This window comes from Colossoma macropomum, unplaced genomic scaffold (assembly GCF_904425465.1).
Source record: "Colossoma macropomum unplaced genomic scaffold, Colossoma_macropomum, whole genome shotgun sequence".
NCBI lineage: Eukaryota > Metazoa > Chordata > Actinopteri > Characiformes > Serrasalmidae > Colossoma > Colossoma macropomum.
Window position 1 is genome coordinate 48,424,983 of NW_023494787.1, and position 18,690 is coordinate 48,443,672.

Here is an 18,690-nt window from a genome sequence, read left to right on the forward strand (position 1 = left end):
ACCCCGAGCCGCTTCCAGACCAACTTGGAGATATAATCCCTCCAGCAGGTTCTAGGATGACCTTGGGGCCTCTTCCCAGTGGGCCTTGCCTGGTGAACCCCCACCGGGAGGCGGCCAGGGGGCATCCCGATCAGATGCTCGAACCACCTCAACTGGCTCCTCTCAGTGCAGAGGAGTAGCAGCTCTACTCCGAGCTCCTCACCCTGTCAGTAGAGTCTAGTCTTGCGGAGAAAGCTCATTTCCGCTGCTTGCATCCACGATCTCATTCTTTCGGTCATTACCCAAAGCTCATGACCACAGGTGAGGGTGGGGATGTAGACTGACCAGTAAACAGAGAGCTTTGCTTTCTGGCTCAGCTCCCTCTTCACCACTACAGTCCGGTACAGTGACCGCATTACCGCTGCCGCCTGTCCCAGCCTGCGGTCGATCTCACCATCCCTCTTCCCAACACTCGTGAACAAGACCCTGAGATCCTTAAACTCCTCCACCTGCGGCAGGTCCTCTCCCCTTACCTGGAGTGGGCATGCCGTCCTTTTCCGGGCTCAGACCGTACATGAAAAATATGATGATTTTATGTGTGTGCAGCTGTTCAAAGCTGTGTTTGCTGGTCATGTGCTGGCTGTGTTTTTGAGTTTGGTAAAGTTTAGGTAGCGTTATGATTGGTTTGGTAGTGACAAAATGCACAGTTCAATCATTTGTTTTAATAAAGTAATCATAACTAAGGTGTCACTCAAAGCAAAAGCCTAAATTCCAAGTCAGTTAATACTCTATTGAGTTATTTGAGTCATTGGACAGCGACCAGCCGGATTCCCCTCTGTTTCATTCCAAAGCATGACTGAGTTATTTTTACAGCTCTTTGCTGAACTCACAGCAGCTGGAATGACCCAAGACCATTCATTCTTTAGCCTGAGGGCACGCGCTGGCTCCAGCTCTCCATCATCTCAACCAGAACTGCTCCCTCTGCTTCCTCCTTTCTCAGCTCACTGGAGCCATTTTCACATCAGATCCTCAAGAACTCGCATTGTTTGGTGCAGTTACTGCTGCTGGTATGAAGTGGGCTTGAGAGAGTGCGGAAAACACAAGGGTGGCGTGATAAAGGCGATAGATGAAATCAAAGGTCAGAGGAAATAGAAATGTTGAGTGTGGTATTACGTGATGTCTTGCAGCACCGCTAACCATACACACTTAAAATGATGGTTATTCAAGGGCTCTTTAGTAAAATGGTTCTTTATAGAACCATGGACACTCAAAGAACCCTTTGCATGATTAAAGGGTGCTTTGCATCGTGAAGATTGGTGGTGAGTGTGCTGTAGATGGTTCTGTACTGAACCTTTTTGAAAATGGTGCTGTTGAGCACCAAAAAGTGTTGTTCTATTGTGATGATGTGAAGCCTGTAACCATGTAGAACCTTTTTCTTTACCGAAGAACCCTTGAAGAAGCATTATTTTTAAGTGTGTGAACTGTTTTCATTCGCCCGCCGGTGTCAGATCTTTTGAAGGTGGGTATCACGCAGAGTTTTCAGTATCAGCACTAATACTAACACCTCGACTTCTTTACCCTCTTTCAAATTACAAACCGGAAGTGGGTGTGGCTTAAACCAGACGTGAGTGTGCGTATAAACATGGGTATATTTATTCACTGGGGGTGTAACCATTCTCCACGGTTCAGACCTCGATTTTTGAGCCGTGGTTCAGTTCATACTTTTTTTTTTTTTTGGTGATTTTGTGTTTTATGTGTGTTTATAGTATTAAGTGTGGAATAAAAAGGACTTTTACATTACTAACGTAATGAGAACTCAGCAACAGGGGGAGGGGGTTATCGCGGTTCCATCTTCCGGAACATTAACATGAGACCATGGACGTTTGTATTGGTTTCAGAATCATTTAACCTGTACAACCGACCGCAGCAGACCGTAGACTGAAGAGGAAGCACTGAGTTTAATAGCATGCATGCGGAATGTAATCTAGACCGACGGAAAGGCGGATGTGGTACTGAGGTTTGGGATTGAGTGAACTTTCCATACTCTGTAGTATTGCAGTTTTACATTTGGTCTTAAATTTTGATTCCCGGGCCAAGTGTTGATTCTCTTGACTCCCTGTTAATCCCTAAAACAGAGTTGGAATAGAGTTTACATTCAGAGCTGTCTTTTGTGGATTTTATTGCTTCTCGGTGAGATGATGGAAAGAAACCTTTCAACCTTTTAGTTCAGTTTATACATGATTTTATTTTTACACTGAAAACTTTTATGTGGTTTTATGTTCCAAAAACATGATCATTTTCCAACCTTTACTGATCCCTCAGAACTAAACAGACTGATTTTGTTACTGTGCGTGCAAATGACCTCAATTCTGATTGGCTGTCCTGTATTGCGGCTCATTTAAAACACACACCTTATAACCTCAGCGTGAATGGGCGGGACTAAACTACTCTAGACTGATGTATGCAGATGTCTTAGTTTTTGTGTCATCGTGAAAACAGTAGATTCAAAAAGGGCTGTTTGTGCAGCTTAGCTTCCATAAATGGACTGAGGAGTGACTTAAACTTCAACATTGTTTATATACTATATCAGAATTTTTGGTTTGGGCCTTTTAAGTGGAGAAATGACCCTTTTAATGCATTCAGGCCTTGAGCCCAAACAAGCTGATGTGCCAGTCTTCTGGGCAAATAAGGTTGCAGCTTAAATTAATTAATGGATTTAAATAGGTTAACCTATGTTGATGCATCAGTTTCAGTAGTATAACAAAAATCCATGAATTGAAACTTTGCAGCTTAGTGTTTATATGTGGACTGCAGAGTGAACGGTACGGTTGAGGACTTTAACAGTGTTTGCTTACTGTGTAAAACACTTTTATGTCAAAAAAAGGGAAGAAATTTCAGTTTTGCCTGATATGGGCCCTTTAAATTGATCTCTTCCAGTCATTCGTGTACAATGTTTACTTGTCGTGGCTCATAAAGCAGCCCGTAATCCCAGTTTGGAAACCCTGTGCATATCACAGAGGCTTTAGCGCTGTACGTTTATATTTGAGTCAGGTCATGTATGGTGTTGTGTGCCGCTGGGGAAGGTTGAGTGAGTTTCTGACGCGCCTTTTATCTCTGTTGCATGAATGAGGGAGAGGTTAAAGGGCAACCCAAGTGATGTTTTGTTTTCACTTCTCTCTGTCTGTCGCTCTCTCACCACCCTTCCCCCTTCCTACACACACACACACACACACACACACACACACACACACACACACACACACACTAATGACCTTGGGTTGCTCTTCTTGTTTATTGTGTTTGATGACATTTTGGGTGAAGGGTAGTGGAGTAGGCCTGTGTTTAGTTTTGTTAAATATTTAAACATGCTCTTGATCTTCTTCCTGAATGAGAGTAGGCTTTAGACCCCACAGTTAAATCCCAATGAGGATGTTGTTGTATGTTTATAACATAACACTAGGTAGTATTTCCTGGTCATCTTGCGGAGATGTTGGGCATTTTATTTCTTGCAAATCTTAGACAAACAGGCTACGGTTAAAAAAATAGTTTGCGTCTAATCAGAAATTAAACCTTCATGGAAGGTAGAAACAGAGCGTACCTCTGATTTTTCTATTCAGTGGTTGAGATGTAAACAGAGTGATTCAGAGTGGTTTGATATGAAATGGTTCAGATCTCTTTACAGTGGTGGTGATAGGAACCAGGGGTCGCCATGTCTACAACACAAATATAGCTATTTTATTTACTGTCCAAAACCACCAGTGAACCTACACGAGTCTTTTTAGTTCTTATATGTAATGTTATTGGGAAATTATGGTCAATCTAGGGACTATTAGGGACTATTTTGCCTTAAAACACCCTGCATGTATTTCACCTCCATTAATGGATTTTAAGAACAATAAGTTTTAGTCCAAAACCTTCCCAAAACAGTCATAAAACACTGTTTCAGGCATCAGGCAGTGAATTCATAACCATTTCATGTAATATCTTTCTGTGAGGGAGCTTTTAGAGGTGGACGTCTGGTTCCTATCACCACCACTGTGAACAGTTCTGACTCGGTATGTTTCTCTAGAACAGAGCGTTTCACACCAAACCACTCTGAATGATTCTGTTTACTTTATAACCATTTAATTATGCAGGTTATTCAGGCATTTAAGTTAATTAACGAAACTGTGGTGATTTGTGCTTTAAGCCGAAAGCTAAAGGTGCGTTTGGTCTTCCAGGTGACGTTCCGTACGAGAATCTACCACTGCAACATCAACAGTCAGGGAGTGATCTGTCTGGACATCCTGAAGGACAACTGGAGCCCAGCCCTCACCATCTCCAAGGTGCTGCTGTCCATCTGCTCCCTCCTCACAGACTGCAACCCTGGTAAGACTCACCTCTGTGCTACAGTTAACTCACTGTAATAAATAGTTCAGGCCTTGCTGCACCATTTAAGGTGGAACGGGAAAATTCGAATGAGGAGCTGGTGAATATCTGACTTCAGCTTCATATCACTGAAGAATTGGGGGTGGGTGATAATAAATAATTGCCCCCCTCTTTGAAGGCATATGATTCCCTAAATGTAACTAAAGCCCAGCAGTGAGGAGCTGAACTTTACCCTCCTCTGCTGTCACTGCAGCCTGGCAGTGTCGTCTACAGAGCAGCGCTAGTAGCTGTTAATGAAGTGATGCTCTTTTTATTTGAGGGTCTCGTTTCGTAGAGGAAGATTTCAACCACTACTCCTTGTAACTCAGTTCCAAGGGGCAAAGTGACACTGGAAAACAAGGGGTAGGGGTAAAAAGAAGAAATGGGATTGGGTCTTAATGCCATTTTCAAATTTCTTCTCTGTTAAGGATGTGTTCGCTTATTTTAATTTAGAAAATCAACAAAACGTCATTTGACCGTGGTTTGCATGCAACTTTATGACTGTAATCACTCTGTCCGTGGAGTTTATGCTTCACCTGGGCCATGCAAGTCATAAATAACTAAATAAACGCTGTAGGACAGCACGGCTGGTGTTGTGATAGACATAAGATGCAGCTGGACGTATTTCCGTTCGCTCAGACGCGCGACTGCAAAAGCTTTTGGTGCAAATTGTCATTTAGTTTGTGTAGCCATGGCAGTGACGCCAGTGTGGAGAACCTGAATTAATAGTTGATTAGAACAGAATTAGAAAGTATATTTATGCAGAGGCAATTACTCTGAAGACGTCTTCTGTAGCCTCATTTAGAGAGAAACGGAAACTGAAACTGGTAGTTGCTTAATGACTGTCCCACTCCATTAACTATTAGGGCTAAAGTTACAGTGAAAACCACTAATTGGTCCCTCAGATTCTTTAAACGCTTCACTATCTGGTCTTGTGCTGCCCACAGACTGCAGCCCTGGTGAGATAAATCACTGATAACAGACTATTTTTCATTGTTCACACAGCCCATTTACAGCGTATGGGAAAAACAAGTGACCAGCTGTAGCAAACGTGCTGCATCTGTAATATTGGAAACTCAAAATATCTCATATTGATATTGATCAGCATTGAACTTGCGTACATTTAAAACTAGAAAAGTGCATTTCCTGAAAAGGATGCAGAGCGATTGCTGGGCTGTTGCTAAATGATCGCTATGGTATTTTAGCTGGTTGCTAGGTTTTGCCAGGGATTTACTTCATGGTTGCTATAGTGTTTCAGGTGGTTGCTAGGGTGTGGCTAGGCAGTTGCTATGTTATCTCAGATGATTGCTATGTTGTTGCTAGGCTAGGCTGTTGCTAGATTGCTGTGGTATTTTAGGTGATTGCTAGGGATTTACTTGATGGTTGCTATAGTGTTTCAGGTGGTTGCTAGGGTGTGGCTAGGCAGTTGCTAAGGTATCCCAGATGATTGCTGTGGTGTTGCTAGGCTAGGCTGTTACTAGATGATCGCAATGGTTATTCAGGTGGTTGCTAGGTTTTGCTAGGGAGTTACTTGGAGATTGCTATAGTGTTTCAGGTAGTTGCTAGGGTGTGGCTAGGCAGTTGCTTTGGTATCCCAGATGATTGCTATGTTGTTGCTAGGCTAGACCGTTGTGAGGGTGTTGCTAAAGTTTGCTAGGCCATTGCTATGGTGTTCCAGGTGGTTGCTAAAGTGTTGCTATATTATCCCATGTGGTTGATAGTGTATGTATGGTAGTTGATATGTACACCCTTAAAAAAGGTGGTGCTTCAGGGGTTCTTCAGTAGAGAAATGGCTCTATATAGAACCATGAACACTCAGAGAACCCTTTGCAGATTGATGGAATTGTGCTGTAGATGGTTCTATATAGAATCTATTGAAAAGGGTTCTATATAGCACCCAAAAGGGTTCTTCTATTGTTACGATGCCAAGCTTGTAACAATAGAAGAACCCTTTTGGGTGCTATATAGAACCCTTTTCAAAAAAGCTATCCATGGCGCATTCATGCATATTCTCCATCAATCTGAAGAACTATGTGTGAAAGAATCCGACTTTGGTTTCAGAACATTCTGGATTCGGTGTCGCTATCTCAAAAACTGTGGGAGGAGCTATCGGACAAATTTCTGGCAGAAAAAGAAGAAAAATGAATGTTGTATGTCGTAAAACAATAACAAACCCACACTGTGCACTCTCTAACAGCAGTTATGAGGATGTGTAGGTTTTTTATTTACATTAGCTTCATCACATGTTCCCACTGGTTCTTGAAGACAGAGTCTATTATCTGCCAAGTATAACTGTTGTGTCTCATCATAAGCCGAAATAAGGCCTTTGACCCCAGTGTGTGTAAACGGAGATGTAAGCAAACCATTACGAGCCTTGAAATATTGTTCATTGTGTCGCTCCCTGTTGGTTCCTGCGATCAGATCAGAGTCTGAATTCAAAGTGCTGGTTCTTAGCTTCAGAGCTCGGTCTGTGAAACAAAGGGAGCATGTCCCCCCACCCGCCCCCCACCCCTTCCTCCTGTTCTTTCAGAGAATTCAGTGCTGGGACTCACGCTTTGTCCTGAAATCCCTGATTTGTGGCTTTAATCTGTATTATGACTCCAGAAAGTCTCTTCAGCTGATTTGGAATGTAAATACTTTGGTACATGCCTTGCAAACCTGTCTGGAATTTGGCTGGTCTCGAATACACTTTGCATGGCTGGTTTGTGGATGGTTGAAGTCAGAAAGGAGAAAATGCAGAGCTTGCTGATGCTGTTGACCAGCATAGCTTCTGCAGTACCGCGTATAGTGCTGTGTTTTCAGTGGTAAACGGTGTTTTTGGCTCACTGCATGCAGAAATCTCATTATATAGGTCACACTGGATGCATAGGCACCTATAGAGGCTCATTACAGGCACATACTTAAAAATGATGGTTCTGCAAGGGTTCTTTAGTAAAGAAAATGGTTCTGTATGAAACCACGAACACTCAAAGAACCCTTTGCATGATTAAGGGTCCTTTGCATCGTGAAGGGCTTCTTCAGATTGATAGAGAACGTTGTAGATGGTTCTATGTTGAACCTTTTTGAAAAGGTTCTTTATAGCACCAAAAAGGGTTCTGCTATTTATGATGTCAAGCTTGTCACAGTAGAAGAACCCTGTTCGGTGCTATATAGAACCCTTTTCAAAAAGTTTCTATATAGAAAAAATTTACAGCACATTATGATGCGAAGAAGCCTTTAATCATGCACAGGGTTCTTTGAAAGTTCATGGTTCTATGTAGAACTATTTTCTTTACCAAAGAACCCTTGAAGAACCATCATTTTTAAGTGTGTAGAAAGGCTGTTTCTGGCAGCAGTATGTCAAGACTTTGAGTTAGTATCTCAGAGTAATGACTCATTTTTTTCAACATATTGGCTTAGTATCTTAAAAAAAATGGCCTATTTTCTCAAAATATTGATTTATGTCAAAGTAACGAATTACTATGTTAAAATAACCTGTTTTCTTAAAATACTGATTATGTCAAAACTCATTAACACCAGGTAGAGGAGCTGTTTCTGGCAGCAGTGTAACAAGAGTTTGACTTTATTTTGACTGTCTCAGAAGGTTGACTTAATTTCTCAAAATATTGGCTTAGTAATTCAAAATGACTTGTTATATCAAAACATTGACTTACTATGGTGAAATAATGACTTATTTTCTCAAAATACCGACTGTCTCAAAAATAATGAATTGGGGTCTTGTAATAATGATATATTATTCCAAAATATTTACTTTTGACATTCAATAACTCATTATTTCAATGTAGTATCGCAGTATCTCAGGAAAATATTAACTATTTCAAGATATAAAGTCAATATTTAAAAAAAAAAATTAGATACTAAGCATTTTGACATGTTGCTGTTGGAGAGGAAGGGAAAAAACAGATTGTTTTTCTCCTTTATCTAGCAGGAATGGGCTTCCTCAGACTTCCCTTCACCGTTAGGAATTTAGTACCCAAGCCATGTCTTCACTTCTCTGTGCTCTGCATTTTAAAAGGAGGACACGGTTCACTGGGTGAAATGTGAATGGTACAGCTTATACATACATCATCTAAACCGCTTATCCTACTGGGTCGCGGTGGGGTGCTGGAGCCCCTGGAGAGGTCGCCAGTCCATCGCAGGGCAGACAAACAGACATACACAGTCACACACTCACTCACACCTAGGGGCAATTTTAGCATGTCCAATCAGCCTGACTGCATGTTTTTGGACTGTGGGAGAAAACCGGAGAACCCGGAGGAAACCCACACAGACATGTGGAGAACAGGCAAACTCCACACAGAAATGACCCTGGTCGCCCGGCCGGGAATCGAACCCAGGCCATTCTTGCTGTGAGGCGACAGCGCTACCCACTGCGCCACCGTGCCGCCCTTGGTACAGCTTATAAGACTCGTAAATGTGTTTTTGAAACGTTAGTGCAGCTTTAAGTTTGGTTTTATAGGTCTCTCCATATTATTCAATAATAAAATGGCCATAAAACAGTGGCGTTCTCTTCGCCAGCAGTAATATTTTCTTATTAAGATCCTGACAGTTAACTGCAGTGTGTCATTTGTTGGCCAAATGAGAATTTTCTTTATAATCCCATTAAAATTGAATAAATAGTAAGTTTTCTTTCTGGAAATGTGTTTTCTGCCTGGTTAACAATGCAATACTGTGTAAGGCTCTGTTTTATGTAATTTTAAGAGCCCAGTCAAAACACACTCTGTCAGGTTTGTAAGCTTTTCAATTTTATTCATAGCTAGCTCCACCCACTAGCTAGGTCTCCCCTATCACATGATGCTACCATGCTAGCATGTGCTTCCTCCAAGACACATGAAGCTCCACCACATCTTTTCGAACTGCTGATAATACTTCACTGGACAGCTCAACACGCTTGGAGGAGAACACTAAGCACTAGTTCTGTTGCATCAGCTAACAGATGTCCATGTTGGCTAGCATCATGCTGAGTGATGAGGAAGAGAGGGAGGACTATCTCCCCACCCCAACCCACCCAGAGAGAGATTAGTAATGATATCTCTGGTTCCTGGATATGGAATCACTGGGGATCGAACTCATGATCTGCTGATGTTAGGACCAAGACTTAGACAATTAGTCGTCTGACACCCTGATATTTCCGAAGGCGCTGGAGCATCGGAGGCACCATAACAGTGATTAGTTTTTAGCTGAAAGTACAGCCAGCAGTGTAGTGGGAGCCAAGTCCTTCTGCTGGGTCCTGCTGGAATGATATCATAGATATTATTTAAAGTCATAAACAGCAGTTCCTCCCCTGAAGGTGCTATAATGGTGAATCAAGAGGACGGCATAAAAACAAATCCACACACATTTGTTTTTGTATTTTATACGGACTTGAGATCATTAAGCTAAATAACACAAACATAAATATCATCTGATATCACGATATTTGGAAAATATCACAATATTGAACTTTGGATTGGTATCGCCCAGACTGTGGCTGAGCTGTTGACACATAAAGTGTTATCCATCCTCTAGCCCTTTATTATTCAGTGTCTGACCACAGAGACCGCTGCTGCTGTAACCACATTAGTACCACTGCTGTCCACCACTCTCATAATACAGCATCTGCAGGAGTTCTGTGGTCAGAAACTGACCAATGATGAATGGGGCAGAGGGCAGCTGACAAGGCCTGCATGGCAACAGCTGATTGTTACAGTCACAGTCGTAATTGCGCACCTATACAGTGGACCTGTAAGGGAGGTGGAGCTTAGTGGTCAGCAAGTGGAAGTGCAATGTTGTTATAAAGCTAGAGTCATCACAGGTCATGCACACTTTAAAAAGATGGTTCTTCAAGGGTTCTTTAGTCAGAAAATGGTTCTATATAGAACCATGAACACTCAAAGAACCCTTTGCATGATTCAGTGGTTCTTTTGCATTGTGAAAGTGTTCTTCAGGTTTTATATGGTTCTATACGTAACCTTTTTGAGATGGGCTCTGTATAGCACCGATAAGGGTTCTTCCACTGTTACGATGTCAAGCTTGTTACAATAGAAAAACCCTTTTTTTGGTGCAATACAGAACCCCTTTCAAAAATGTTTTATATAGAACCATATACAGCACATTCTCCATCCATCTGAAGAACACTTTGACTATGCAAAAGAGCCCCTTAAACATGCACAGAGTTCTTCAGATTGATGGAGAATGTGTTTTAAATGGTTCTATATAGAGCCTTTTCCGAAATGGGTTCCATATAGCACCAAAAAAAGGTTCTTCTATTGTTACAGGCTTGACATCATAACAATAGAAGAACGCTTTTTGGTGCTATATAGAACCCTTTCCAAAAAGATTCTGTGTAGAACCATCTACAGCACATTCTCCATCAATCTGAAGAACGCTTTGACCATGCAAAGAACCCTTTAATCATGCAAATGGTTCTTTGGGTGTTCATGGCTCTATATAGAATCTTTTTCTTTTCTAAAGAACCTTTAAAGAACCATCATTTTTAAGTGTGTAGAAGAGCTGTACCTGGCAGCAGTATGTCAGGACTTTGTCTTAGTATCTCAGAGTAGTGATGGGAAAGAACCCTTTAATCATGCACAGGGTTCTTTGAGTGTTCGTGGTTCTACATAGAACCATTGTCTTTACTAAGAAACCCTTGAAGAACCATAATTGTGCAGAAGAGTTGTATGTCAGGATTTTGGCTTAGTATTTCAGAATAATTACTTTTTTTTTCTTTTGCATTGTGAAAATGTTCTTCAGATTGTTGGAGAATGTGTTTTAAATGGTTCTGTATAGAACCTTTTTGAAATGGGTTCTGTATAGCAGCAAAAAGGGTTCTTCTATTGTTACAAGCTCGACATTATAACAGTAGAAGTACGCTATTTGGTGCTATATAGAACCCTTTTCAAAAAGGTTCTGTATAGAACCATTTCAAACACATTCTCCATCAATCTGAAGAACACTTTCATGATGCAAAAGAGCCCTTTAATCATGCACAGGGTTCTTTGCGTGTTCAGGATTCTACAAAGAACCATTTTTCTCACTAAAGAACCCTTGAAGAACCATCTTTTTGAAGAGTGTAGCTCAGGAACCCAGGAGAACAGTAGAGAATGCAGTCATATCTGATCCTAATGACAGTCACAAAGCACTGGCAGCTGAAGGCACAGATTAGTTCAGTTACCATCAGCAGGCTTGATGAGAACCAGCGAATTCCACACTTGGTGCGCAGTGCATTGGCCACGTTGCTCTTCTCGCTGCCTCAAAATGATTGTTTTTAGATGAGCAACTCGTGGCAATCTGTGTAAATAAAGATCAGCTTCCCCTCTGGCGTGCTAATCGATATGTGACCAAGAGGACGGCTGCGGAAACACGGCGTTAATGATGACTAACTGGCTCGCTTCCAGCATCACGCATTATAGCAGGAGGCAAATTAGTCCCATCTCGTCCCGGCCTCCAAATGAGACGAGAAGATGGCTCCTGGCACCGTTTCTACTGTTTGCTGGCAGCCTTGCAGGCACGAGCATCCCGGCAGGAAGAAATCCACAAGCGCCAGAGCATCAGAGGCACCGTAACAATGATTAGTTTTTAGCTGAAGGTGCAGCCAGCGGCCTTGTAGCATAATGGGAGCCATCTCCTGCTGCTGGGTCCTGCTGGAATGATATCGTAGACGTTATTTAGAGCCATAAAGAGCAGTTCCTCCCCCATAGGTGCTATAATAGTGAAGCACGAGGACAGCATGAAAAACAAACACATTTGTTTTTATACCTTGTAAGGACATAGGGTCATAGATATGTCCCATATATTCAAGGACCTATATGTAATAATAACATGCCCCTCTGGATTACACATGTGGAGGTACCAATGTGTAATAGTGTCTCATATGTGTTATATATACAGTACTGTGCAAAAGTCACCCCCTTATTTATTCAATCCCTGGTCAAAATGGCCATTTAATACAAGTTATTCAATTTTCAGCATCAGGAAAAAGCAGAAAATACATATTTAACAGAAAATTACACAGAAGCCTCAAGAACTACATATAATTTTTTTTTCCAGAATTTACTGTGCTGTGTTGGACTGTTGACTCTTTGTCTTTATTCCAGCTTCCATTCTTTTCAGGAGACTCGCTTTCAGTTTCTCAAAGAATCTGCAGACACACCTCCAAAGTTCAGTCTTAGAAGCTGGTTGATCATTTTCTGAAGTAATCAAACACATTCAGTGGTGCTGAGGTCTGGACTCTGGGGTGGTCAGTCCATTGTTCAGCTTCTTTGTTTGATGTGTCCGTCTCCTTTTCTCAGTGAGGTTCTTCTTGACAGCTACACATCCTTTCAGACCCACAGCGCTGAGTCGTCTTCTCACAGTGGAAGGATGGATGTGGATGTTTTCAGATCTGAAGCAGCTTTAAGTGCTGTTTATGGGAACAGTTCTGGTGGTCTACCAGGTTTTGTTAGAAATGTCTCCAGAAAAATTAATAACTTGTATTTAATGGCCGTTTTGACTGGAAATTAAATAATTGAAGGGTGGTTTTTGCACAGTACTGTATCCTTATGAGACAGTAATATGCCTCATATGTACGCACCAATATGTACTTAGTCCCATATATATTATATGGAGGAAAAAACATTCTTGTAATTGAAGTTAATGTTTTTGAAATATAGAGATATAGTGTTAGCGAAGACATGCAAGTATCTGTATGTAATAATTGTCTCATATGCATTATATACATAGGTAACTATATGTAATAGTAACATGCCCCCCATAAATATATATATATATATATATATATATATATATATATATATCACTGTTGTTGGAAGAAAACCTTGTGACTCCAAAATGGTAACTTTACAGGAGAAGGAAAAAACATACTTTAATTTTAATGTAAGTCAATGGAACCAGAATTTTTTTCCAAGTCATTTTGGGCCGTTTCTTTTAGTCCATTCATCATGAAATTTACATACAACGTAAAGGGTAACAGACATTTTCAAATTATGTCAAAAATGAGACAAAATGAATATATATATATATATATATATATATATATATATATATATATATATATATATATATATATCGCTATATTACATATAGGGCATGTTACTATTATATACTATTATAGTTACCTATGAATATAATACACATGGGGCATAATTATTATATACAGATACTTGCATATCGTTGCTGACGTTATATCTCCATTTCAAAAATCTTGTAATAAAATATGTCCCATACTCAAGGCATCCATATATAATGAAAAATGTATAAGTCTATTCTTCTAACCTTTTCCCAGGAACTAAGCCATGGTTTCGCGTCCTATATTAAAATGAGAAAAAAAATATTTTTCATTATCAGGACTATTTTGTTGATCCTGACGTTGTAGGTTTTTCTCTAGTTGTCATATACAGTCCTGAGAATGTATGTAAACAAACACGCAGTGTTAAATCCCACTTTCACAGCAGTGCAGATTTTTGGACTGAGCTCACCGTTCCTGTGTCTCACTCTCTCAGCCCTGTTTCTCCCTCCTCAGCGAGGGGCTCTTTGCTGCAGGGTTGAATCGGAATGCCACCCCTCCCCCCGTGCTCCGCTCCCGTCCCCCTGAAGGTGCTATTCACGCAGGAAAGATCAATGAGACACAGCTCATTAAGGGGGGGCCGGGGCGCAATGACAGTTAATTAACCCTCACAGGCCTTTTCATTTCCCCGTCACACGTACACGCGCGCTCACGGCGCACAATCATCCTCGAACACCTCGGCGTGCTGCTCAGGAGCCGTGTCCTCTGACCCCCGTACAGAACGGCTCCGCAGGCTGATCTCGGGTCAGCTGTGATTTTGATTGCGCAGCGGTCGGCGGCGGATTTGGCCGAGGGAAGGCGATCTCAGAGTGCTGATGAAGAGGCTGTCCCACAGTGCGGGCTTGTTTGCCCAAACTCTTCAGGATGACCCCAAGTTCTCCATGAGCTCTCAGCTGAAAGGGCAGCTAAAATAGCTTGACCTTGGCCCCTCTTAACCCACAGACTGGAGGATGGAAAAGACATTAAAAATTCCATTCCAGGCGTATTACTGTTTTTCCCAAGTGACGTGAACCTCGTGTTTCTTGAACATTGTGAGTTTAAAGAAGTAACTTTAAAAAAACAGCTTGATAAATGGCGAATAAATGGAGTGTATTGTGAGCTTTGGCTCTGACGCGCTCGAGGTTTTGTTTTACAGGCTTGTGGCGGATTTCCCAGTTCCAGATTAAGTCTAAAATCAGATTAAATAAGATTTCCTATGGAGATTTACCATCAGCATCGCAACATAGTCTGAGACATAGTCTGAGACTAGGCTTAATCTGGCTTTTAGAGACTTCAGCATCATGCTTTCAGCAGTAAAGTCCTTATAGGACAGTCTGTCCACTCCACAGCAGTCTTAGCAGTTGTTTACCATAATATACAGTCGTGTGCAAAAGTTTGGGCACCCCAGATCAAGTGACATGATTTTCTAAGTGAGAGTTAGTTAACACACCCTCTACAGCAGGGGAGTCAATCTCCAGCACTTTAAAGGGCCATGTTAAAAAATCTCAACAAATCTGTGGGCCAGCTGTGTTTCTATTTTATTTTTACTTAACATTTTGCCGTGAACCGAACTGGCCATTGCTTGTTCAAAATATGCCAAAACTACAAGGGCAAAAAATAAGCACTGAATACTTAAACGATTCAAAAATAATTCTAAATAAAACCAGATTATGGACTAAATTAGCTGCAGATCACTGTTAAACCTCTTTAAATGTCCCCGATGTAAAGTAGGTTTTTTTAACACTGCCCTTTTGCTCGAACCAGAAATCTGACATCCTTTTCTTGTTTTGTTTTGTTTTTGGTGGTGCTGTCCCATAGATAGTTGCTGAGGAGGTGGTTGGAACACACGTTATGTTGCAGTGCATCCTGGGAACTGTAGTGCAGCTCATGGTGAAACGGGCTAATATTAACAGAAAATTAAAATAATTCTGCGGGCCGAATAGGACTGTGCCACGGGCCTGACTTGGCCTGAGGGCCTCGTGTTTGACACACGGGCTCTACAGAGAACACACTTTTGCACATTTTAGTGCACAGTTACTGTTTATTTGCTAATTTAACATATGTGGCCTGTGCAAAAGTTATGGCACATTTTATAGTTTTTTCTAATATGTTAAACTCAGCGAGTAATTAGAAATCGATTGCTAAAATTTGCAAAAATGCCATATTTAGGAAACCAACAAACATTTAAAACTTTTGCTTATGATTGTCAGTATGCAAGACCAGGCTGCTAAAATCTGACCAACATTGCATGCATAATTTGTGGACTTTGGCTCAGATAAGTCATGAAAAATGTTTTTTCAAGTGCTTGTTGTTCTGGCTACTACTACACATTTCCACATGAATGGGGTGGGGCCTTTTCCCATTTATGACTGAAAATTGGCTCTTTTTATTGAAGGGTGGGATTTATAATAACACACATGCTCTGTTGGGTGTTATGAGTCTCCCTCTCCTTTTATACAGGGTGTCTGTGGGTCCTTAATTTGTCTGAAATAACATTTTATAAATAAAAGGCTATAATAAGTGTTATATTAAAGGAGAATTCCATCCATTTTACACCAATACAGAATGAGAGAAATACAGAGTGAGAAATCTGTGATATGTCTGCCCACAGGAGTCACACATTCCTGAGAGAATCTACATGTTTACAGCACATGATTAGAGGTCTGCCTGTGTAGGAAATCTGTCTGCTAATGTGTCTTTCCACAACATACAGCGCATCCCTGCACGACACTATACAAAGCAGGGGGTTTAGCGGGGCGCGGTGATCAACTGGTGGGGCATTGCCCCAGAAAATGACCACCTGCTGCAAGTCCTGCTTGTTATAATGCCTCTGGTGAAGCAGAGCTAATGCTGCAGTGTAATGCCCACGTGTCAAAACACGAGGCCCGTGGGCCAAGTCAGGCGCGGCACAACCCTATTCAGCTCACGAAATTATTTTCATTTTCTATTAATATTAGCCCGTTTCACCCTGAGCTGCATTCCATTTCCCAGCATGCACTGCAACATAATGTGTGCTCTGACCCCCTTCTCTGGGTCACCGGTTACACAATAATAAAAGATTCCTGGTGTCATTTTTTTTTTTGGTTTAATTTATTTTTTTATTTATAATTGTTTATATTGTTAATTCTTGTGAAGGATCGAGTAAATAAACACCCCGATCAGGCATAACATTCTGACCACCTCCTTGTTTCTACGCTCATTGTCCATTTTACCAGCTCCACTTACTGTATAGGTGCACTTTGTAGCTCTACAGTTACAGACTGTAGTCCATCTGTTTCTCTGCATACTTTGTTAGCCCCCTTTTACCCTGTTCTTCAGTGGTACAGCAGTGCTGCTGGAGTTTTTAAACACTGTGTCCACTCACTGTCCACTCTATAACCTTGTAGATGTAAAGTCACAGACAGCAGCTCATGTGTGCCAGCATAGTTTGTGTTGGTCATCCAGCAGTGACACTGAGGTGTTTAAAAACTCCAGCAGCACTGCTGTGTCTGATCCACTCAGACCAGCGCAACACACACTAACACACCACCTCCATGTCAGTGTTACTGCAGTGCTGAGAATGATCCACCACCCAAATAGTACCTGCTCTGTGAGGGTCCATGGGGGTCCTGACCCCTGAAGAACAGGGTAAAAGGGGGCTAACAAAGTATCAGAGAAACAGATGGACTACAGTCTGTAACTGTAGAACTACAAAGTGCACCTATATAGTAAGTGGAGCTGATAAAATGGACAATGAGCGCAGAAACAAGGAGGTGGTCAGAATGTTGTGCCTGATTGGTGTAAATAAATAAATAGTAACAAGTAACAAACTGTAACCTTGTTAAGTAATTAACCAAATTAATGTTAATTCTCTTCTTGTTGCTTTTCTTGAGTGCCTTGCTCTCCCTTTGCTGCTGTAGCACTGTAAATTTCCTCTTTGTGCAGTTTTTGTATATTTTGAATAAACAAAAGTTTACACAAACAAAAGTTCGGGTCATAGCAGATTGTTAAGCAAAATTGAAATAAAAACACAGCTGGCCATTTTTTAATATGGTTGATTTTGACGCCCTGGTCTAATGGCTAATAGTGTTTCCTCTTCTTCTTTCCTCACAGCTGACCCTCTGGTGGGAAGCATTGCCACACAGTACCTGACCAACAGAGCAGAGCACGACAGGATAGCCAAACAGTGGACCAAGCGCTACGCCACATAGACCCTACCTTGCCCCCGCCGTCCCTCCTGCGACCCTACGAAGCACACCTGGCCCTCACTCCAGATGTTCCCCCGCCCGCCCCCGACCCCGACGACGAACTGTCCTTTGTTTCTTGTTGACTTGAAAGCTTTTTTATACAGTGTATGTATACTAAGAGCAGATCGGGATTGTACTTTTTCCAATGCGTTGAATGTTGGCATGGTCATCAAAAGCTTTATTATTATTTGTAATGTTAGACTGTTCTTATTACTGTTCTACTGATCTGCATTATTAAGGAAAGGGTGGAGTGCGCCCACTGGTTTTCTTCTGGATCTTTGTGCATTTCCTTCAACCTGGGCGCAGAAGACGAAGACCAGGCAGTGATCACTGATATTTTTTCATGAACTCTTTTATGTCTGATTGATGTTTTAACTCCAGGTTTTTTTTTCCCTTCGAGTTGTTTATGTGGAACACTATGGCACTGGCCTGTTCATCTCGAGACGCCCCGTACCAGTTCAGTATATCAGCTGGCCTGCTGCTCGCTACGTGCGGCTTTGGCTGTTTGTTGTAAAATGCACATTGTGAGGGAAAACTCAATTGATACTCTGTTTAGTAACTGAGTGAATAAATGACGTGTTGAGCCGAAATGTGGTTGGGTTACTGGTGTTTGTGGAGTTCTCACTGACCGTGAATAATGTTTTCCCCTGTTGATCACAGGCCTGACATTTTGTCTTTCTGGTTTTTACTGAGCGCATAGATTAGCTGCTAACCAGACTCTCAGTTTAGTGAAAGGTCCTTCCTGTGTGAGTGTTTGGGGCTAATATTTTCCATTCACCTGTGCAAGTGCAGTTTCTCTGGTGACCTGAATTCAAATTTTGTCCAAAAGCATCAGTTCAGCTACTTTAAAGAGCACCCATTGCTGACACAGCTTGCACTGTCCAATATAACGAGATGCTTTGGAGCAGCGAGGTCACCATGCCCAATGCTAACCAGCTGTGGAGCAGTGGAGCTGCGTTCTCTGGAGTGATGGGGCTCCATCCAGTACCTTTGGGTTGAGTTGGAGTGATCCAGAACTGACCATCCAACATCAGTACCTGACCTCACTAATGTTCA

General features: G+C 41.6%; 1 protein-coding gene across 1 annotated transcript in view; it reads left to right on the forward strand.

The window, feature by feature from the left end:
• LOC118806208 (ubiquitin-conjugating enzyme E2 E2-like) overlaps window positions 1–18,224 on the forward strand; it is a 101,121-nt gene extending 82,897 nt beyond the window's left edge. Inside the window, exons 5-6 of the mRNA XM_036567663.1 lie at window positions 4,200–4,347; window positions 17,501–18,224. Coding sequence (XP_036423556.1) covers window positions 4,200–4,347; window positions 17,501–17,598 — 246 coding nt within the window. The 3' untranslated portion in view covers window positions 17,599–18,224. The remainder of the gene's footprint in view (window positions 1–4,199; window positions 4,348–17,500) is intronic.
• Window positions 18,225–18,690: the final 466 nt, after the last annotated feature.